At 40.0% G+C, this 24,521-nt stretch overlaps 1 protein-coding gene across 3 annotated transcripts in view; it reads left to right on the top strand.

Annotated features, from left to right (window-relative positions):
- The window catches only part of SAMD12 (sterile alpha motif domain containing 12), a 489,089-nt gene that overhangs the window by 33,634 nt on the left and 430,934 nt on the right, over positions 1–24,521 (top strand). For all 3 annotated transcript variants that reach the window (XM_056110130.1, XM_056110138.1, XM_056110145.1), the window contains exon 2: positions 13,194–13,372. In XM_056110130.1, the coding sequence (XP_055966105.1) occupies positions 13,194–13,372 (179 nt within the window). The remainder of the gene's footprint in view (positions 1–13,193; positions 13,373–24,521) is intronic.

Consider the following 24,521-nt stretch of genomic DNA (forward strand, 5'->3'; position numbering starts at 1 on the left):
GTCCTTTTCAATCAAATCTTCCTTTGTCTCACCTATTCTGTTCTTAGGCCTATGTTCTGTTTCTTAAGGTATTGTATTTTCTTGCATTTCCATTTATAACACTTCCATTTGGTTCTTTGTGGTCCTTTATTTCTTATTTTTTTGGGGGGGTCACACCCAGCGATGCTAAGGGGTTACTCCTGGCTCTGCACTCAGGAATTACTCCTGGTGGTACTCTGCCATGTGCAAGGCAAACACCCTACACGCTGTGCTATTGCTCCTGCTCCCTTCCCCACTCTTGTATCAGGTATAATTGCTCATCAAAACCTTTTTTTTTTCATCAAAAACTTTTGATCATACTTCCTTAAAGTCAATGTTAGGCAGTTCTAGTATCTCTGTCATCTTAGTTTTGGCATTAGTTGTTTGTCTTCTCTCATTAAGTTTGAGATTCTCCTGATATTTACTTAAGTGTGATTTTTTTAAAAAAATCGGAACATAAACATTTTCATTTAGTTATGAATCTGGATCTTATTCCAATCTTCTATCTTGGCATGTTTTTGATCTATTTGAAAAATGTCATAGTTATCCTAATAGGGACTGCATTGAATCTGTACAGTGATTAGGGGAGTAGTCATTTTGATGTTATTAATTCTCCCAATTCATGAGCAGGGGATATGTTTCGATTTTCTCCTGTCCTCTTTTATTTCTTGAAGTAGCATTTTGTAGTTTGTATAGGTCCTTCACCTCTTAAGCTGATTCTGAGATACCTGATTTTCTGAGGCACAATTGTGAATATGATTTAAAAAAAATATTTCTTCTTTTCATTATTTGTATACAGGAAAGCCAGGGATTTTGCATACTGATCTTGTAACTTGCCACTTTACTATCAAATCTGTTTCTAGGAGCTTTTTTTCATAGAGTGTTTAGTATTTTCTGAGTACTGTTATTTACAAACAGTGATAGCTTGATTTCTTTCTTTTCTATCTAGATGTCCATGATATCTTTTTTCTTGCCTAATCACTATGGCAAGTACTTCTGGTATTATATTGAATAGAAGTGGTGAGAGTGGGCAACCTTGTCTTGTACAAGGTCTTAGAGGGAAGGTTTTTCATTTTCCCCATTGAAAATAATGTTTGTTGTGGACTTGAGGTAAATGCCTTTATTATATTGAGAAAGTTCCGTCAAATTCCATTTTGTTGAGTTTTTTTTAAAACATGAATGATTGCTGGATCTTGTCAAATGCTTTTTCTGCATTCTTTGATATGATCATATAGTTTTAATTTTTTCTTTTATTGATATGGTGAATTATGTTGATTGACTTGCATATTTTAAACCATTTTTGCATCCCTGGGATGAATCCTACTTGATCATGAGATATTATTTTTTTGATGAGTTGTTGAATTCTATCTGCTAATACTTTGTCGAGAATCTTTGCATCCATGTTCATCAACGATATCAGCCTAAAGTTCTCTCTCTCTCTCATAGAAACTGTTTGAGAGTGTTTCTATTTCTTCAGTTTCCTGGAAAAGCTCGAAAGCATTGGAAGTAGGTGCTCTTTAAAGGTTTAAAAGAATTCGCTAGCGAATCCATCTGGGCCTGGGCTTCTGCTTTGGGAAATACTTTTGATTTTGTTTTTGGGAATACTTTAGAAGAATCATAGATAATGTTCAGAGTTGTTTTGTTTATTTCTGAATGGGATGAATTGAAAAAAAAAGTTGGTCTTTTCAATCTTATCAGAAGCCTCTAGTGTTTCTAACACTAACTTCAAAAATTAAATACATAAGAAAAAAATACCATGTAATTTGTGTCAATGGAAAGTGTTATTTTATGAAAACTCCAATTCATGTACATCTGGATGCTTTTACCCTCGTTGATAGTATGACATCTATTTTATTATCTCATGGTTTAAAATAGTTTAAAGTCACTACTGTTGATCATTTCTTTCTCTTGATTTGATTCCTTAATTTTCTGACTAATATTCCATAAATGTTCTGAATCTCGCTGCCTTTGTATTCTCCTGAATGAGATTTAATGTCTTTGTACCTTAGAGAAGCCTCTTCCCACTTTGATGATGTTGAAATATAAAAGTTAAGCATTGTTTCCATTTCTATTGTTTAGATTGTCTTGAATATTTGATATGAAGATTACACTTAACTATAGTTTTTGGAGAAAAAGATTCCCTTACAACAAACTGTTTTCAAAAAGGTGGAATAATTCTTGGAGGCCAGAGTAAATGGGCTATATGTGACTTAGAGGAGGCAGTGTCCTCATACACACAGTGGAGTCGACATCTGACTGAGGTGGACACCTGCTCAGGCCATGTTCTAGTAGCCAGAAAACACTCTCAAGGCTATCATAAGACATAATTTGTAGGAAGGTGGTGATTTTGGAAGTCCAGCCCCACATCTTTCTGTGTTCTGTCCTCTCCTCTAAAAAATATAATTTTCTTTTCTCCAGTATGTTGTTTGGGGGTTTTTGGTCGTTTGTGTATTTTTTTTGGTAAGTTTTTGTTTTGATTGTTTTGTGCCCCACCCAGTTGTGCTCAGAACTTACTCCTGGCTCTGCACTCAGGAATTACTCCTTGCAGACTCAGGGAACTGACCGTATGGGATGCCCAGGATTGAACCTGAATTGAGCATGTGCAAGGCAGTTGCCTACCCACTCTAATATTGCTCCAGCCGCTTCCATTTCTTATTGTTGGAAATAGAAGACTCATTCATTATGGGCTGGAGCGATAGCACAGCGGGTAGGGCGTTCGCCTTACAAGCGGCCAACATGGCCGACCCGAGTTCGATTCCTCCGCCCCTCTCGGAGAGCCCGGCAAGCTACCGAGAGTATTCGATATGCCAGACACAGTAACAACAAAGTCTCCAATGGAGTCGTTACTGGGCCCACTCGAGCAAATCGACGATCAGTGGGAGGGCCTTTACCTTTACCTTACCTTATTCATTATGAACTACCCATATATATATATATATATATATATATATATATGTGTGTGTGTGTGTGTGTATATATATATATATATACACATATGTATATGCTAGATTTGGATACATCATTTTTTTTCTTTTTTCTTTTTTAAAATTTTTATTAGTGAAACACCATGAGGTACAGTTGTAGATTTACAGATTTTTGTGCTTGGGTTTCGATTATACAACGATCAAATACCCATCCCTCCACCAGTGCCCATTTTCCACCACCATGGATCCCAGTACCTCTCCCACACCCATCCTCCCCATCCCACCCTGCCTCTGTGGCAGGGCATTCCCTTTTGTTCTCTCTCTCCTTTTGGGTGTTGTGGTCTGCAAAAGAGGCATCGAGTGGCAATCATGTTCAGTCCATAGTCTACTTTCAACATGCATCTCCCCTCCTGGGAGGATCCTCCAAACACCCTTTATTTGGTGCTCCCTTCTCTATCTGAGCTGCCCTTTCCCCTAGAATGCCCGGCTGGCCTCTAAGCCATGGAGTAATCTTCCTGGTACTGATCTCGGCTATTCTTGGGTATTAATCTCCCATTTTGTTAGTTTATGTACCCCAGATGAATGCAATCTTTTTATGTCTATCCCTCTCTTTCTGATTCATTTCACTTAGCATGATACTTTCCATGTAGTACCCCTTGATACATCATATTTTAATACTCCAAGTTACCTATTTGGACTGTGACTTTTTTGATAGTGAGAAAAGGACTTTGATTTGTATTTTGCAGATGTCTGCTTCAGCCTACCAATTCATGGAGACTCACATTAGCTAAGGAGAAGCTTCGAAAAGCATTGGTTCCTTATGGCCTGATCCAAGTGGCAAAGCTATACATAGTTGGCTCATAACCATATGAAAACAGATTTGGCCTGTGTACCATAGCCTTTCCCTAGCATGTGCCCTCCGGGCTGTTTCCTTTCCCCAAGGATGTTTCCTTTCCCCAAGGATTTTATTTTGATGGCTTAATCCAACCTGTGTTCTTGACACTTTTGTTTCATGTGAAATGTTTTCATTTTGATATATCAGTGATCTGATACCCACAGACATATTTCATGCAATTTTTTATGAGCTATCAGGGTATTTCCCTGGGCACCAAACTTCCCCTGAGTTAGAGATTTTCAATATTTTCAATTTTCATTGCCATCTTTATTATAGTTTTGATAATCATTTATTGATAATAGCAATTTTTTTTTGCTTTTTGGGTCACACCCGGCAATTCTCAGGGGTTACTCCTGGCTCATGCACTCAGGAATTGCTCCTGGCGGTGCTCGGGGGACCATATGGGATGCTGGGAATCAAACCTGTGTTGGCCATGTTGGCTGCGTGCAAGGCAAACGCCCTACCCGCTGTGTTATCGCTCCAGCCCCAATAATAGCAATTTTTAATATATATCTTCTATGCATTCTAAGTTCTAATGGTGTCATGAAACCTAGACCAAAATATTTTACAAGGATTTTATTTATTTTTTTCTTTAAGAAGAACAAAGTCATCATTTTTTGGTTTCTGTTAAAATGGATTTGCGTGTGTTTGAAATGGTTCATCTGAAAGTTATAGAAGACGTAATTCATGGTAGCTTAATAGTTAGGGGATTTTTTGGTCTGCTAAGAAAGGGAGAATTGATAAACTATAACTATATTGTAGATAGTGGTCAGGAGGAAATTTCGGGGAATTTCAGAAGTGCCTGCTATAATGAGTTCAAGAAGCCAGTTTATCTCTAGAGGTAGTTCTAGTTTTCTGCTTAATGATTATCCAGAACATAATGCTGGTATCTCTGTTATTAATCCTGCATCTGAAGACTATTATCTATGTCTGTATTACATATGAGAGAAATATGAAGCAAGGAACTTATATCCTGCAGGAACTTTGGTGAAGATTAAGACATAGTCATGAAATTGTAAATCTCAGTTCTAATAGCCAATGATGGGAATTTGAATTTATTTGTTTTTAAAGGCACATAGATGAATAATACAGTCTCTATTCTGCAATAGGCAGTCATTAAACAGAAGTTTTAGGACAACTCTGTGGTTCTGTGACTTAACATATTTTTGGTTAATCCACAATTTTCAACAATTAGGTTGAAAAGGGTTGAGTGATAGCACAGTGGTAGGGTGTTTGCCTTGCATGTGACCTACTCGGTCAACCTGGGTTTGATTTCTGTGCCCCTCTCGGAGAGCCTGGCAAGCTACCGAGAGTATCTCGCCTGCACGGCAAAGCCTGGAAAGCTACTCGTAATGTATTCAATATGCCAAACACAGTAACAACAAGTCTCACAATGGAGATGTTACTGGGCCCGCTTGAGCAAATGGATGAACAACGGGAGGACAGTGCTACAGTGCTACTGGTTGAAAACAACTTTGATTTGCTGTCTTGAAAAGCAAAGATATGTGACTCCTAAGAGAATGGCAGTGAGTAGGGTTGAATAAAAAAACTGTTTTTCAAACCTCCGCTTCCATTTAAACACATGCTTTAGAAACTGCTGAGGGTCAGTCACTTGACTAAGCCAGGAGTTTGTAAAGCTTAGTAGTAAGTAGTCACTTTTGGAAGCAATTGTTGTAGCTGCAGATATCGATCAAAATGTGGTGTATACCAATGTCAAATTATAGTGCCATACACCTGAAACCCACATAATGTTAAAAATCACTTTTATTTCAACATAAAAAAGTAATTGGTTGCTTTTCAGGACTCAAAGTTAGACTTGGCAGGCGTGCTAAGAAATATTGGAATACACATACACAGAGAGAATATATCTCCTAATAAGAAAGATGAATTGTCAACAATGGAGGAAGAATGTTGACAATTATGCTGCATACAAAATTCATTCACTGTTCTCTTCTTTTCTCTGTATAACTCCAATGTATCCATTGGAGCGAGGGCTGGCATAAGCATGTTGTATAAAAAGATTAATTCTGGAGAAGGAGAGAACTCCAAGCCATCTCAGGAGTACTTTCTCCGGGATGATACAGAGGTGCCCTTGTTGCTAGGATTCTGGGGAAGATTTGCAAGGAGTCTCTGTTCGAACCAACCTTAGCCAAAAAGGAATGTTCCATTCACATGGCTGGGGACCAAACATAGAGATAAACATGTGCAAGGTGCTTAGCCCCAGGAATACCCCGCTTGTCTATAGCTCTGTCTCAACAGCACAGGGAGGGTGATCTGGGAACTGAGCACAATGGGAAGCTTCAGGGTTCAGATCCATTTATTCTTGTAAATGAACGCAGCAATGTCAATTTATTCCTCAGCATTTCCCAGTTCATCTTGAGGCATTATGAGGCTTGGCACTTTGGGGCAGTCTCATTGTGACCCAAGTCACATCAGAGTGATGTGAAGTTGGGTTCAGGAGGGCCCAGACTCACTTCTGGTAATCCATATCTCTCTTCTGCAGGTCAGGTTGGGGCCATTTGGGAGAGCATGCCCTTTCTGGGAAAAATCTGAAAGTGACTTGATCCTGTTGGCTACCTTTACCCCTTAGAAAACAAATACATGGGACTGGAGCGATAGCACAGCAGATAGGGTGTTTGCCTTGATTTCAGCCGACCTGGGTTCGATTCCCAACATCCCATATGGTCCACTCAGCGCTGTCAGGGGTAATTCCTGAGTGCAGAACCAGAAGTAACCCCTGTGCATAGCCGGGTGTGACCCAAAAAGAAAAAAATACATATTAGAGCTGTAAATCCTATGATTACTGACATACTTTCAAATCTTTGAATATGGAAAAATATTTTGGGAGCATCTCTTACACTCATGAAAGCAGTAAGGGACTGAAGTGAGCTCTTGACTGGGATTTAGTTTCTGTTTGGATTTTACTGTATTGTGGTAAAATCTCAATACCATTTGTCACTATTTTTGAGTTCACATTTCTATGACATCATGGATAGTCACAGTGTTGTGTAATCATCATCATCTATCTCCAGAACATTTTCGTCATCCCAAACTGAAATCTTCCCACCTCTGGCAACAACTGCTTTACTTTATGTCCATGAGTTTGTATACATGGACACATTTTGAAGTGAAACATTTTCGTGTCAAATTGAGAAAGACCAGTATTGATGAGCTATGTTTTGGTTTTTAGCTTTTATTTTGAAGAGGACAGCATCATTAATAAGTAGAATCATAGTATTTGTCTTTCTCTAATGATGGTGGCTGTACTAAGGTTTATTTCCCTTCACATGTCTTCAAGGTTCACTACTGATCATACCAGAATTTCCTTCCTTTTGAAGAGTGAATATTATTACATCATATGGATAGTTCTACTTCTTGTTTAACCATTCAGATATTGATGTACATGAGGTTTATTTTCACGTTTTGGATATTGTGAATAGTGCTGCTATGAAGACACCAAATTCTGTTGAGACCCTGCTCTCATTTCTTGGATTGAGTTCTGCATTCTGTTTTGGTAGAATTGCTTTGTGTTCTTTTTTTTTCTAGGGCAGTTCCACCATTACACATTACCCATCCCTCTCCCAGTTATACACAAAAGTTCCTGTTTCAATAAGGATGACACTTGAGCATCTGCAGTGAAAAGTTCTCTGTGACATGTCTTAAGGAGTGAATATTCACTAATACTGCCTTTGTTAAGAGGCAGTATTTATGGAACTTGTTTTGGATTTAAACCCTTATTGTAAGAACTTCATCTAGACAATTTTTAATAGCAAAGAATCAGTGACAGCAGTGAGGTGGAGATCATGGGTGGCCGGTTGAGTCCAACAGGAGAGATCCAGAAGGCACAAGATGCTTGGGAAGATCGGGAAAATGTGATGAGAGTCTCAGAGCTGATCTGTGAACTGTTGAGCCCATTAAATTGAGTAACTTTAGTGAGAACAGGAAAGTGTAGTGATGAGGACAGGAAAGAGAAAGCAGATGGGCAGGGAAGGGGGAGATTTTACTTGATCAGCAAAGAAATCGTGGTCACAACCTGTAAGAAGTCATCAGGCAGTCACTTGATTTGTAAATATTAGGAGCATGTAAGAAATTTGGGGGAAAACAAAAGAAATCTCAAGCACAAAAACATGAATCAACCACTGAGGTGTATAGGCAAGAGAGGAACATCTATGGAGGGTTAAATATTTGTGTGAAGGCAGTGGCATGTGTTGAAAGGCAAAAGACTCACTTTCTGCCTCATGTTTATATACATCTTTCATTGTGCACTCTAGGTATTTACTAACAGAAAAGTTGGGTTTTTTTTTCTTTCTAAAACTTGGTTTTAGAAATGATGCTACAAGGAGGGGAGATTGCTGTTTCTTTCAGCAGCTGAAACGTGTTTCTTAAATACCTTCAGTGTGGGGTTGGGTATGGAGATCCTGGAGGATTTAACCTTTCCTACCCTAGTGCTTGCAGAAAAACAGACAGTTTGGGAGGACCTCCTCGGTGAAGTGAGGAGACAAAGTACTGCTTACTGTCTGTGTTGGGGAACAGAGCCAAAGGCTTCCCATTGTGGTACTCCAGAAAGTTTTCCACAGGAAAGGTCAGAGCCAACATGTGGTCCTGGTGATAGGAATTTGCCTTCCCAAGAAGGTAGGAGTGGGTGAAGTAAAACCTCTCTTAGGAAAAGTCAGCATAAGCAAAGGAAGTATAAGAGTCTGATTTGGTTGGGAGGAGTTGTGAGAAGTAACAGTAGTACCTGAGTAAGTTGTTTCATTAAAATATTGATGAGGGGCCGGAGTTATAGTGTAGTGGGTAGGGCAGTTGCCTTGCACACGGCCAACCCAGATTCAATCCCTGACATCTCATATGGTCCCCCAAGCACCGACAGGAGTAATTCCTGAGTGCAGAGCCAGGAGTAACCCCTATGCATTGCCGGGTGTGATCCAAAAAGCAGAAAAAAAAATTGATGCGAAGTACTGCAGTGGATGTTGAATGAAATGTTATTTTAGTCCCTTCATTACACATCCATCCTTTTGTTTAATCACCCAGTTCTGGAGTCTGAGAGAGAGTTCTGCCTCACATGCCTCTGGCCTGCGTTTGATCCCTGGCACCCCATATGGTCTCCTGAGCCCCACCAGGAGAGATACCAATAAGAGGCAGACTAGAAACAATATAAAATTAGTGCCAGAATGTCTTGGGCTTTTACATGGAGAATTGCAATGCTTTTTTTTTTTTTTACATTAAAGCCATAAGTATCAATGATATAACAACCATATTGCCTACTTTTTTTTTAAACTTCACATTATGGCCACGACCACTTTTTGACAAAACACCAAGAAAACCCAATTTAAAAGAATTTATCAAGGACATTAAGTGAGGATTTAACTACTGAAATCTGCCCATCCGTTCAGTGAGATTCACAGGCCATGAGATTCAGGACAGGATATAGTCCAAGAGATTGTGCTGTTTGGGAAAATCAGAACTCTACGATTTTTCTTTTTCTCACTAATGTCTAAATCTGTTCCATGAAAATCTCCCTCTCGCTATGTAGGAAAACATTTTCTCACTAATCAAAATTTAGTATGTGTAATTGAATAGGCTATTCTTTGGAGATGGGGATGATACTTAAGGTGAACAGTAATTAGCATCATGCTCTCACAGGTTTTACTCTCTGCTTCTGTCTGAATTGGACAGTGTGGCTGATTTTTGATCATTCTTCCTGCTACTGCTCTGGTCCGTAGCAATAATGTGGCTTTTGAACTAGTAATTCTGGCAACACCACCAGGGTTTTAGTTCTGAATAGGGTGGTTGGTTTACCTTTAGGTCAAAGAGGAAAAAGGAGCATTTGGAAGAGAATTGAGGTCAGCCAAACTCTCTTTAATAGAGCCAGAAGCTTTGTAAGCCTAGGTGTCATGAGATTTTGAATAAAGGTTAGGTTATGTTTCCTATTAAATGCCAGTTCTTGTGTTCTTTAGGAAACATGCCACTTGAAGGGGCTGGGGAATAAGATGGCGAGGGGGACCCACATCTATGGTGGAGGGAAGCGATCAATAGGGAGGAGGAAGTGGTGCTGAAAGCTGGTAAAATGTTATGTATGAAACCCTGTCACTAATAGTATTGTAAACCACAGTGCAAAAATATATATTTTTAAAAATAGAGCTCTCATCGCAGACTAGTGGGGGGAGGCAAATCAGGTTGAAGGTGGGGCATTGGTGGAGGGAAGTGGACACTGGTGAAGTATCAGTGTTGAAACATCGTATGCCTGAAACCCAATCATGAATAACTTTGTAATTTCACAGTGACTAATTTAAAAATAATTTTTTTATTGGATCACTGTGAGATAGTTAGAAAACTTTCATGTTTGAGTTTCAGTCATACAATGATCGAACACCTATCACTCCACCAGTGCACATTTTCCACCACCAGTGTCCCAGTATTGTCCCCCTCCCATCTCACTTTTTCCCCTGCCTCTATTTCTCCCATCGTCTCTATTTTGGGGCTTTATGGTTTGCAGTACAGATACTGAGATTATATTTGGTACTGTGATTATTTTTTTTTCAATTTTTTAAAGGGATGAGGTTATGGATAGTAGAGTGGAAAGATAAAAAAATTAGTTTCTTTATGGCACTATGATACGTCAGCCAGCTATTTCATTGCAGTTCTTTCTGAAAGCGAATTTTTATCTCTTTGATACTTTTTAATTTTTTAAACTTGAAATCATGTTCATCCTAACTAGTATGTGATTTCTGTGACCTTCAACAGTTACTGCATGACATTTTGGTGACTAGAACTTTCTGTCTCATCTATGAAATGGTTATAATAATCTTCATTTTTCTGATTTAATGGAAACTCTGAGAACATGAGCTAATGTTGAATCTTCACTATGCATTATGAAGTAGGTGGCTCTTCATTTTGGAAAGCATAGAGACTAGATGGAAAATTCAGATAATTCCCATAGAAAATGGTATAAATACAGCCACATGAATATCAACCTTTGTCCAAAATAAAAATTCAGTTTCAAGTTCATTGGCTTAATACTTAAAAGATGTTTGAGCCAGGTAGTGGTCTTAAATAGGCTAGAGACAAAAGGTGGGGATGGGGCAGTTGATTAGGAAAGACATACCTCAAATTCTGTCATATTTATAGTTGAATTAAAGAATGAAAGGAAACCTTTCAGGCCATGGAGGATAATGTGCAAAGACCAGATGTGAAAGAAATAGGAGTATTCAAGGAAGTGAAAAGGAGATATGTGGTCTGGGTGGAGTGAACAAGAAATAATGTGGTGGGAAATGAGGCTGAACAGGCACAAAGGGGCTGCACGCTTCAAGGCCACATTGAGCACGTTAAAGATATTTGAATGATCTATGTGTAAAATGAAGCCTTCAGAAAGTTTAGAGCAGAACCACCTCCTGAGGGGATGTATACAGAGTTTCAGATGGAAGTTTGGAATGTAAAATGGGGCCAGAGAGTGATGCAAATTTAAGGTGTGGGGAGCTTGGACCAAGGTGATGGCACTGGGGGACCATGATGTGTAAGGATTCGAGCATATTTGGGGGGTATAGTGCCTATAGTATCTGGTGTTGGATGAAAGGGAAAGAAGAGTCATTGAGAGTGTGCCAAAGGAAACTAAATTCTGTTGAATCACCCTGAAAGAAAAGGTGAATTATCTTTAAATGAACAATCGGGACAGAGCAATAGTACAGCAGGTAGGGCATCTGCCTTGCATGTGTCTGACCTGGGTTTGATCCCCACATGCCATATTGTCAGTCCCCTGAGCACTGCCTGCCAGAAATAATTCCTGAGTGCAGAGCCAGAAATAACCCCTGAGCATCACCAGGTGTGAACCCCCCCAAAAAACAAACAAAAAAAATCTGGGCTTAGTTTTTGTGCTTTCTCTGTTTGGGGCCACATTCAAAGGTTCTTGGGGTTTGCTTCTGGCAGACTCTGGTACCATTTGGGATGCCACAGACTGAACCAAGGTCAGCCACATGCAGGCAAGTGCCTTGCCTGTTGTACAAGCATCCTAGCTCCTGGTCTTAGTTTTGAACCTGGGTATCTTTAATGTATCCAGTATCTTTAATGTATCAGCATATTCATTGAAATTGGGATCTTTTTAAAGCCTGAAGCTCATTTGAATTCTGCCTAGGCTAGTTTAAAATCTGAGTTACTGTTATGTAGATTCAATTAAAAACCTGGGAATGGATGGCACCTTTCAAGGAGGGAGAAGAGAATGGGTAGAATGGACTTCACGTTTATGGGAATCCCCACCCTAGCCAGCTGGTATAAAATATTCTTTTCAGAGACCTGTTCAAGGGAGGACTACCAACGTAAAGGGGGTGCTGGACAGAGGGAAGAATTTTAGAATGGTAGTCATTTCCTGCAGAGAAGAATGCCTGGAATGGAAGAAATAGAAGATGTTGGGTAGAGGCTACTGTCAATGATAGAGACCTAATAGCAATGAAAGGGGGGTTGATTTTCTTAAACCCTGAGGACAAAAGGGGGGAGGTACAGACTTCAACTCATTTTGTAGGATTGTGTCACAAGGAGCTAAGGATTAATGACTAACGTAATTAAAATACAAATATACCTTGTGTGCTACATGTGTACCCACGCACTCATGCACCCCAGATTTTATGTCTGGTTTCTGGAACATTCACTTTTTCTTCCAAACACTTGGAGGCATGGATGGGAGAGACTCAATAAGTGTATGTTTAATGAATAAATTGTCCCAGAAAATGGGAATGATATTTTGTTGGTGTATCCAAGCTATGGGATATGGGGAGGTAAGAGATAAAACTCTGAAGGTGCTAGGTCTGATAGTAATAACAATTTATATGTACTTCATTTGCCTGCCTCTCCTATTGGATTGTGAGTGCGTTGCCATACGATCTGGACCCATTTTTCCAGGGTCTAGCCTAGGAAGACACAGAATATGTTGGCTGAGTTACTTATTGAGTGAATGCAAGAAGATGAATTTAAATGGATGATTGAATGATGCTGATTCAAGGTGTGGTTGCCGGATGGGGTGATGGGGAGGAATTAAGCACATTCTTAGAGAAAAATGGAACATTTTTTGTGAGAGGTAATAATAAATTTGCCTGATTTGATATTCTCATTCATAGTGTAAGGATTAATATTACCTTTCTCAAAGTCATACTATTTGGAATTGATGCTTCCTGGCTGTTCTGACTTCCCAGTTCAGCATTTCTTATACTCACCCTTCGCCAAATTACTTCCCATCATGGACTCTCGCTCGCTCAATTTATACATGCCTTGTTTCTTCCCACACAGACCCGATGAAATATTATCTGTCATGGACACCATTTTTATATGATGTGTCTTCTAAGTTATATATATTTGCTTCTCCCTTCTAGCGCTCCACTGTGGTTTGAATCCACGGGGTATTGATCACTCTCCCCGTGCTGAAGGTATTAAACTGCAAATTGAAGGTGAAGGTGTTGAATCTCAATCCATTAAAAACAAAAACTTCCAGAAGGTGCTTGACCAAAAAGGAACCCCCAAGCGACTGCAGACAGAAGCTGAGACGGCGAAGGTAGGTGGTAATACAATGAATTAAGGCGATTCTGAAGTTGTGGCATTGATTATTTTGTAGTCCAGTTACAAGGAAGTGATGCTTTCACTAATTACTCCTCTATCCTTAGTTAAAAGAACACCACTTAATGATGATAGGTAATAAATGTTGATTGCATCCCTGTGGAGTGGAATTTAAACTGAGTTTCAGAAATTGACACTCCAAGTGATCGTATGGACTACTGAGAAAAACATCTTGGAATTAAAGCTGAAAATTGGATTTCCAGGCTCAGCGGTACAGTTTTATGAGGGCGGGTAAGACATGTGATTTTCTGAGCCCCAGATTCTTGTTCCATACAATGGGTATCATAAAAACTACACACCCAAACAGATTGAGAAAATAAGTAATACCATGCTTGTGAAGGTGGTAGAATACATACTTTGCATATGTGAAGATCTGGATTTATTTTCAGTATCCCTTTCAGACAAAATTCAACAACAAAGAAACAAAGACTTGCTACTTAAAAACGAGGCTTTTACTGATAAATACAATTAATAACTGACACTGAAAATATAAATCTATATCTCAGAAACTATATGAAGGACTCTTATTTTTTTCAGGTTTATATATATATTTTTAATTTTTATTAGTGAAACACCATGAGATACAGTTGTAGACTTACAAATTTTTGTGCTTGGGTTTCGATTATACAATGATCAAATACCCATCCCTCCACCAGTGACCATTTTCCACCACCACGGATCCCAGTATCCCTCCCACCCCCATCCCTCCCATCCCACCCTGCCTCTGTGGCAGGGAATTTCCTTTTGTTCTCTCTCTGAAGGACTCTTATTGTACTGACTTATTTTATCCCTAAAACAATTTTTGAGGTAGATCAGACTAAACAGAACTCTAATGAATATCTGATTATTTTTTCCTACAGAGTTCCTAGTTCTTTTTAGTACAAAAGACACATTGGTGAAGTAGGAATAAAGGGTAAGGGATTTCTCTTAATAATGACAGATTCTTTGAACGTCTGTCCACTATGAAATTAACTCGATGTGAAGTTTGATATGCAGTCAGTGAAGATGTTTGTGTTGATGGCATGAATTTGAAGTTGTTCATATTAGTGTTTGCCTTTTGGAAGTTGAGAGAACTGGCATTTGGTACATTGCATTTGGTTTCTCCCAAGTGCATTCCCTGTGAGGGCATTTTCTGTAAAATGTTTTATTTAGTTGGATGAATATATGTATGACTTGGGAAGCACAATCATTCAAGGAAAATTCTTGAATTGAAAGGTCACTTTGTTGTCACACACACAAAGAAATCACTCCTCTCTACATCCTCCCAATGCTTTCCAAAATAAAATGCAATTATTCTTGGTTTTATATACAACTGTAAATAATTGACATGATTGTAGTCTTCTTTATTTGTAATTGAAAATGAAGGCATTGTGCATTCTATATGTACGTAGTTGGGAAAATATTGCAAACTTTTATTTTTGTTTTTGAGTCACACCTGGCAATTCTCAGGAGTTACTCCTGTCTCTACACTCAGGAATCACTCCTGGAGGTGCTCAGGAGACTATATGGGATGCCTGGGATGGAACCCAGGCTGCAGCATGCAAAGCAAGCACCTAACGTGCTGTACTATCTCTCTGTGTTTCAGGCATTTTAACTAAAAATTGCACCTCATAGGCTGCTGGTTGGTTGTTGAAGTGTGCTTTTAGTGAAGTCGGAAATAATTGAGCCCTCTCTTCAGAGCAAAACCTTTCCAATTTGTGATGCCATATAGCATCTTGAAAAAGTGGAGGAAAATGTCTTAAGGAACATTTTGAAGTAGGAAGAAACTCCGGATAAGATATTTTCAAAAGAATGCTTAAAATGAGAAGGAAATAAGAGAACAAAAAAACCTATAGTTTTTTAATTAATTAATTATTTTTTTATTAGTGAAACACCATGAGGTATAGTTGTAGACTTACAAACTTTAGTGCATGGGTTTCAGTTATACAATGATCGAGTACCCACCCCTCCACCAGTGCCCATTCCCCACCACCAATGATCCTAGTAGCCCTCCCTCCCCCACACCCCTACCCCCCTACCCCACTCCACCTCTGTAGTAGGGCATTCCCTTTTGCTCACTCTTTCCTTCATTGTGTTGTAGTTTGCAATAGAGGTATTGAGTGGCCATCATGTTCGGTCTATAGTCTACTTTCAGCATTCATCTTGCATCCCAAGCGAGTCCTCCAAACATCCTTTACTTGGTGTTCCCTTCTCTGTCTGAGCTGCCTTTCCCCCCAGCATGTGCTGTGGGCTTCCAAGCCCTGGAGCAGACCTCCTGGTACTTATCTCAACTATTCTTGGGTTTTCTACTCCCATTCTGAAAAAAAAAAAACCTATAATTTTTGATAGTTGTCTGATTTTAACTCAGATTTAATTAACTTTTTCAGATTATCTGATTTTCAAAAATGGCACTTTAAAAAATTTCAAATGATCACTTCTGTGTTAGTTGAAATATGTGCTATTGTAGTCAGTCCTGATTTCTTTTTTTATGTCAGTAGCACTGACCATTGCCTCTATGCAACTTTATTTGACTTAGCTGGAAACTGAGTTTAAGGAGAATGTACTAACTCTGTAATTAACCTTTTTTATTTCAGAAGTAGACCATATATTGTAGATAAGATCCATTCAGTTTATCCAGTTCATCTATAGTCAACTCTCCAAAACAAATGTATTAAAAAATAGCACATACTGAGTCTTTTCATGTTGCATTGCAATTTTTGAGGGAAGGGTAACAGTTTTAATAAAACTGGGAGCAAGTACTCACTTATTTTGGGAGAACTTGATCACAAGATGATTGCTGGGGGCTGGGAAGAACAGTGAAGAGTAAAATAGTGTCATTACTGCAGACTCATAGTGTTGCATACCCTGACACTAATATGCCACTGAAGGTGTGAATGTATTTGTGCAGCTCTAGACACAATGTATTGTTCACTTTATTTTATTTAGAGAGTCAGTGGAATTGTGGGAATTTAACCTTTTTACCTGGGTTAAATAATTGAATTTCCATTAGCTTGATCTACTCTAAACTTAAAAAAAAAATTCAATTCTCTTGACTAGAAATGCATGAACTTAAAACCATTCAGTGATATTCATAGGTACAGTTTTCCTGAGGACAGTTTGATAGTAGTTATCAAGTTTTCTTACTACTTTTTGGTTTGGAGAAATATCTGGCAGTGCTCAGGGGAGTATGCAGTGTCACCCATCTCTTGCATGCATGACATGCGCTTCAGCTTGCTGAGCAAGCTCTCTGGCCCAGTTATCAAATTTCAAATGTGTGAAGTTTGGGAGTCAAAAGTTTCCTTTCTAGAAACTTGACCTATGGAGATAATAATTCCGATGTGCAAAGAGAGCTGCGGGACTATGATCATCTTAGCAATTTTTTTTTTGAAATGTTGGAAATGGCCAACTTTTTTCATTAGTAGGATTCTGGATAAAGAAAGGGTATCTTAATACAATGGAGTAGAAACAATCAAGTTATTTTTATTGTGTGTGAGAGAGAAAGCTAGTCAATTCACTCTTTGTTTATTTTAGTTTGGTGTGAGGAGGGGTGCATACCCAGCAAAGCTCAGGGCTTACTTCGGACTCTGCACTGAGGAATCATTTGGGGCAGGGAGGAAGTTATATGTGGTGCCAAGGGGTCTAACTTGGGTTAACTGCATGCATGGCAAGTGCCCTACCCACTCTACTCTTTCCAGCTCCTGCTCCTCTCACTTGAGAGAAATTTTATTTGACAAAGGGGTGAGTTATCTTGGGAACAGTTTGCTACACGTGCCTTGAGGCATAGAGGCCATTTATGAGGTGTTTATGTGTTTGTCTCTTTCTGAATAATTTTGGGAAGTAAAAGCTGTTACATTATGCTTCAACTTGACATTCTAGCTCTTTGCCGCTGATTGATTATACAAACCAAGGCCCTTCCATATGTGCTCATCAGTTTTTAGGCTTCACAAAGGGAACCTAGTTCCAGCTCTTTTCATGCCTGTGTGCTCTGCCTGTTTGGGTCTGAAGCTGTTGGGTTTTGAAAGCAGCCCCTCCCACTCAGAGCTCCAGCTAGTGTCATAGGGAGTTTCATACCTCCTCATGCCATGGTTTTCTGACATCTAGAGATTTCTGTTCCCTCATGGCAAGCTTGGCCTATTATAAAATATTTTAATTATATGTATATTTTGCAATACCTTTTAAGTTTCTGGAGCCTGAGGTGGGATTGTCACATGATCTTAATCTAACATCTGGACACTGAAATTTAGATTGCTTTCATAGTGAATATACAAAATCACAGTTGAGATACTGCCACACATTAATGAAATGGCTTTTGTCAGAGAGACCAGAAACCACAAACTGGAGCCAGAGGGGGAAGTGGAGAAAAAGGAAACTCATTCACTGTTGGTGGGAATGTAAATTGATGCAGTCTCTATGGAAAATAGTATGGCAATTTGATGAAAAATTAGAGTGGATCTACCTTATGAGCCAGTGATTCACAACATTATTTTGAAAAACTATCAATGCAATGAATATAGGTGCCCCCTATTTGCACCCTATTTACAATTGCTAAGGTTCGGAAAACAATGCAATTGCTCAATGACTGATGAGTCGATAAAGCAAATGTGGCATATTTATACAATGGGATGTTACTTAGCCTTTAGAAAAGATAAAACTCTGCCTTTGGGTATGACACAAACAGAACTGCAGGGTGTCTTGTTAAGTAAAATAAGTCAGAAGGACAAATATTGGAAGATTTCACCAATAGGTGGTATATAAAGAAGCCAAAGGAAGGGAATAATGTCTAATGGGAAAGAACCCTTAGATTCAGACCACTGGATTGTGGTTAATAAAAGGCAAGGAGAAGGCTAAAAGGATCCAATAAGCAGTGATGCAAGCATGCCAGAATGTTGGTGGGTGTAGTATGGTCGCACTGTACCCCTAAAGAACATTAACACATTTACATTCTTGTGATTTACACCAATGTGACCCCATTTAAATGAAAAGAATTTAAAATATAGGAAGTACATTTCTAGGTTATATTGATTAAAAGTATATAAGTATTAGATAAATACTGTATCTGTAGAAGTATTACATTAAAAGGTAAAAAAAGGTAAAGGCCCTCCCGTTGATCGTCGATTTGCTCGAGCAGGCCCAGTAACGTCTCCATTGGAGACTTTGTTGTTACTGTGTTTGGCATATCGAATACTCTCGGTAGCTTGCCGGGCTCTCTGAGAGGGGCGGAGGAATCGAACTCGGGTCGGCCATGTTGGCCGCTTGTAAGGCGAACGCCCTACCGCTGTGCTATTGTATTATCCCTAATGGACAAAAACAATCATATTTTTTGCTTTTCTTAGGAGGTAGTTTTTGGGAACCCTGCCTTGATTCCTCAAACTAGAATCCTAATTCTAGAAGAAGGATATTTTTGTGTTGCCTTCATCTCTTATTGGTCAAAAAAAAAACAGTAGAGAACCAAATCTATTTTTCAGGCTTCCTACTAGGCATCATTTAATCAGCTATAATAGAAATGGATCCAGTTGCAATGAGGCTCAGCCAAGGATAATTGTAACGGGCTTACCTTACATGCACATGTGGGTATCCCGAAAGGATGTGTGTTCATTCTTTCACAAAGAATGAATGTCAGCAGTTATAAGTCAAGTTAAAGATGCAGAAATCACAATCATGTGGTTCTTGCTTTCTTCCCCTACTTCCTGTGAAGCCACTAGGTTTGGGATGTCTAGTATCATTGAGAGATCCAGAAGTTAAGAATGCATGCAGCTTCTTTTTGCTCCTGTACCCACACACACAGGGTACAGCTGCCCCTGGTGAGAGCCATGGTGAGGATGAATCTCCTTCCCCTGGAAGATATGGCCTACTTCCTACTCTTTTGATTTACTGATTTAGTAATATGAACCCATAGGCAGCACAGGGCTCCTGCAGACCAGGAGTAACTGCATAATATCTCGCAGATGGTCCTTCCCAGAGAATCCCAGGCTGATGGCTAACAAACTCTTCTCACAAAGCACAAAGAGAGCATTCTTGCAGATGTAGAACTTGATCTGTCCTGTGAAACCTGGATAAGATTTAAAGATGCAGCTGTCAGGCTCAGAGGTAGCCCAGCAAATGAATTTAAGCACCTGGCATCAAGGTATGGCAGCAGACATGCTCAGGGGTTCTCTGCAGCTGTCTCTCCATTTTTATGTTGTGGAAACAGATTAGAACAGCAGATTGAGTTCCCCTTGTATGAGAGAAGAATGTGAGAATGGGGCATGTGAATTGATATTCTGCCCGTGCAGTCCAGAATACTGGCCACTGTGCATAGGTGTCAATTTAAATAGAACCATATGGAAAAAAATGTGTTTCTTGGGCATACAAGCAAAACTTCAATGGGTGAGTTGCCACATATGTCTAGAGGCTGGTATTTGGGAGAGCATAGGCCTAGAACAACATGGCAAGTATGATTGGTCTGTGAAGCTCTGATAGATAGAAACCACTGAAGTTCTTCGGGTACAGGAAAACAAGAAAAAAAAGACATTTTCTGACCCTCACTTTGGGCCTTGGAGGATATGCGCTTTGGTCATTAGGAAAAATGACTGAAAAACGTATTCTTCTGAATATGATATTCTATTCTTCTGAAAGTGATACTCCTAAATGCCCTGATGGAATTTGAGTTTCCACAGAAACAAAAGTTATAGGGGAAAAATAATCAGCCTCTCTGCAGGCAGTGTGTCCTGGCTACCCCCTGTGTTGGAATCCTGAGATTGTCTCTAGTAACTGACCTAAATGTGCAGCTTTGGGAAATTAGGAGTTCTTGACTTGAAGGCATCCTTTTCCAGGTACACACAATTCTTCCCCTTTCCATGTCTCTGTGATGTAAATCAATGATCTGATAAGGTGGTTTCTTATTTTTCCCTGCTAACAATGCTGCATGGATTGTTAAATGGAGCCTATAAATGTTAAGAATGATAATAAGAGGCTTTGTGAGTCTTTGAGTATCCTGTGTGTGTGTATACACACACACATATATGTATATATGATTACATATGTATATGATAAGTATATATATATATATATAAATGACGGCCACACATTTTTTATTTCTAGAGTTTAGATATTTGTTGTGCAGCTAGGGGAGAAGGGAGGAACATCCATTGAAATGATTTGCCAAAACCTGGTTTTTGGCAAACTGGAGAAAAAAAGAACTCAAGGTGTAAGTCTTAATGACTAAATCCAGGATATTTCATTCTCTTAAGATAAAATGTACATTTTGTTTATTTGAAAAGAAAATACGATGTTATAATGAAAATCTGGCCAGTTGGCCCAAGGAAGGGGTTTAAATGTCCCCTGTATTCTTTATTCCTCCAGGAGAAACCCAGAAATCTAGATCATTGTATTATATAAGGGTGAATCAGTGCCAGCATCTAAAACAGTGAATAATTGCCTGCATTTGGCTTTGGGATATATTATGTGAATCTTTGGCAGCAGAGAGCCTTTTCTCATTAGGCTAATATTAGATTTAGTTTGTATTTCTTTGGCACAGAGTTAAGGAGAACTGGCCTTGAAGTTGGTGCCAGAGGCAGAAAGAGAAAGCCTGGTGCTTCGGATAAGTCACAAATGGGTGCTGACTGGGGGCACCTGATGGACATGTGTGACAGTGAGCAGGAAGCATTCATCTGCGATTAGAGAGCAAAAAAATAAAAGTTTATATGGGTTAAAAGATGAAGGGTGAATTGTACTTAACCTTGATCAAGTTACAGTGCTCAGCTGCCTCTGAGAAGGTCTGTGGCAATTTGGGGATTGAATGATCTAATTCTTGGCTATCTATATTTCTGGCCCCGAGAGCAAGAGTGTTTCCAAAAGCAGCTGCCAACCCAATATAATGTCACCAGTGGTATGAAGGGACATAATGCATGGCAAACATAATGAGCACACACTTAGTTAAGAATTGTCAGAGGGGTCAGAACAAGAGAGACAAGCCAGAATGACTTCATGCTTTGTGAGTTCCAGGGCCCTTGTGCACTTTCCACGGGGCACTTGAAGAGGTTTCAGAAGGAACTACAGTAAACCCTTATTTGAAAAGGTAAGCATTTTTTTTCTTTTTTCTTTTTTCCTTTTTGGGTCACACTTGGTGATGCTCAGGGTTCCTCCTGGCTCTGCACTCAGGAATTACTCCTGGCAGTGCTCTGGTGACCATATGGGATGCCAGGGAATGAACCTGGGTCAGCGGCGTGCAAGGCAAGCGCTCTCCCCACTGTGCTATCACTCCAGCCCCGAAAAAGTGAGCATTTCTTACTCCAGTGAGAATTCTGAAAAGTATGACAATAAGGAAGATGTATCCGAGACACAGATTTATAGCATCATTGACAAATAAGGGACTTTAGGGAGGATCTCCCCTCCTCTCTCACATTCTCTTTAAAGATCAAGGAACTGAGACTCAGGTGAGTCTCAGTTGGATGGGGTCTGAAAGATCCTGAGGCTGGAGAATGTGCACAGTATCTTCTCAGTCAGTTCTTCTCACACAGCCAGTGTTCCCCCACTTTTTGTGAGCTGAGGAATCCTTGTGAAATAAGTGCTTGGAGCCATTTGGTGTTGCTAGTACTGTTTTAGTTGCTGACTGTTTTGTGTGCCAGTTAAGGATGCAATGGAAGGTGGCACTTAGTGATGCCGGAGACTCTTAACAGTGGATGGATCAGAATCCTGTTACAGTTTCAGGGACAACTTTGACACAGCAACAATATGGAGGGAGGAAAAGGATATTTGAGTTCTAAGGGGGACTTGTCTGCCAGCACTGTGCCCAGATACTTTATTTTTTTTTCCAGTCGGAAACTATGCAGATCAATATGTAAACCTTTTCACACCCGTTATAGTCATAACAGAACTGAGATATTTCAGGATTGCATAAATGTCTAGGCAAGTATATACAGCATACCTGTGAAAGAGACATAGATGTGACATGTGACAGCAGTGAGCTCATTCTGTAGTTGTGATGAAGACTCCTTGTTCTTGATGAGTGACATTGGAAAATCTTACAAGCGTTGAAGAGCCCTGATCAACACCACTGAGTTGAGAAACAAAGCAGCGGATATGGTTGATTCACGCAGATGCACAAGGGAGAGTTGGGGTCTGAATTTGTCTCCACATAGAGCTAGAGGGCAGATGACAATTCCCAGTGAGGGCATTATAGTTTAACACACACATCATCTCCAAGTGGAGTTTGATTCCTCTCTCCACATGCATTTCTGCGCAATGATTATCTTGCTAAATGCATGTTAAGTAAGCTTTTTGTGTAACTCTAGCATTTACTTCGACTTCCTATAGTTGCTCTTGAACAGTAAATATTTGGACCCAGGAGAATATTTTCAAGGATTGCTGAGTTTGCCTTGCATGAGGCTCAATCTCAATCCCAAGCATCACATACAATCATCTGAGTATAGACAACAATGTTCCCTGAGCACAGAGTCCTGAGTAAGTCCTAAACATAGCTGGGTATGGTCCAACTCTATCCCTTTCTAAATAAATAGAACAGGGGTTTCATGTGTTCACTGTGCAGAACCAGAAAGAAGAAAAATTACTGTATGGTGGATGTTATTCCCCACAGTTAACTATTAGAAAGTGAATGTGTTTCATTAATATAAGCAGCAAACTTCTGGTTTTGCTGGATGATTTGAATGTCCTTACTGCTCTCTATTTCCGTGCCTCTGTGTCAGCAGAGCCGATGAGGACAGCTTAGCTTCACCTGCACACCCAGTATTAGGGGGAAAGATTGCTTCAACATGGTGAAGATATCCCTTCCTCTCCCTTCTGTGTCAGATTAGCGCCACTTATGTTCTGTTTGGATATCAGTTGTCAGCGGTTTATGGTTCTAAAGGTGGGAGGTGATTGTAGATTCTGTTTTACAACTAACTTATTATCCTCGTACAGGGAGAGTTTGTAATAACTGACTTGATAAAGATAGATTTTTCTGTTATATAAAGAAAAATTTGCTCGAGCTGGCCCAGTAACGTCTCCATTGGAGACTTTGTTGTTACTGTGTCTGGCATATCGAATATGTCACGGGGAGCTTGCCAGGCTCTGCCGTGCGGGCGAGATACTCTCGGTAGCTTGCCGGGCTCTCCGAGAGGGGCGGAGGAATCGAACTCGGGTCGGCCATGTTGGCCGCGTGCAAGGCGAACACAGCGGGTAGGGCGTTCGCCTTGCACGCGGCCAACATGGCAGACCCGAGTTCGATTCCTCCGCCCCTCTCGGAGAGCCCGGCAAGCTACCGAGAGTATTCGATATGCCAGACACAGTAACAACAAAGTCTCCAATGGAGATGTTACTGGGCCCGCTCGAGCAAATCGACGATCAACGGGAGGGCCTTTACCTTTACCTTATAAAGAAAAATATGAAAATGAACTAGACAGTTCTGTTTCGATACTTGTTATTTATCAACAGGTCACATTAATTCTACCCCCAGCCCCCATACATTGTTTATTCTTAAATCCAGATATGTCCACCTCCGTTGCCATCATGTGACCCTTTGTATCATTTTCTCCTCGCCAGATCCCATCAGGAACCTCTTGACTCTTCCTCTCCTCTCATCCATATTCTCTCTCTCTCTCTCTCTCTCTCTCTCTCTCTCTCTCTCTCTCTCTCTCTCTTTTTGGGTCACACCCAGTGATGCACGGGGGTTACTCCTGTCTCTGCACTCAGGAATCACTCCTGGCGGTGCTCAGGGGACCATATGGGATGCTGTGTGCAGTGCAAACACCCTACCCGCTGTGCTATCTCTCTAGCGCCCCCATTCATTCTTTTGAATTGAGGGTACCACTCACCTGCAGCATCCTTAATGATTTCTTTCTAGCACTCAGATAAACATTCAGAGTTGCCATCCTGATAAAGTAAGACACTTCGGTCCTTCTGGCCTTCCCAGCTGCAGTTCCCTCCAGACTCTCCTTTGGTGGTCTGAACTTCAAAGACACTCATCTTTCTTGAATAGACTGAGGTCATTCTCTTGAGAGCCTTTTAACTTGCCATCTCTTCTGCCTATGTTTTTTTTCCCCTTCAGTAACTTCACTGCTGTTTTTAAAATTTGTTTTGTCCTTTAGTCCATTGTTCACATATACCTCTGCAGAGAGACATGACCATCCTAA

Source organism: Sorex fumeus, unplaced genomic scaffold (genome assembly GCF_029834395.1).
Source record: "Sorex fumeus unplaced genomic scaffold, SorFum_2.1 ptg000002l, whole genome shotgun sequence".
Lineage (NCBI taxonomy): Eukaryota > Metazoa > Chordata > Mammalia > Eulipotyphla > Soricidae > Sorex > Sorex fumeus.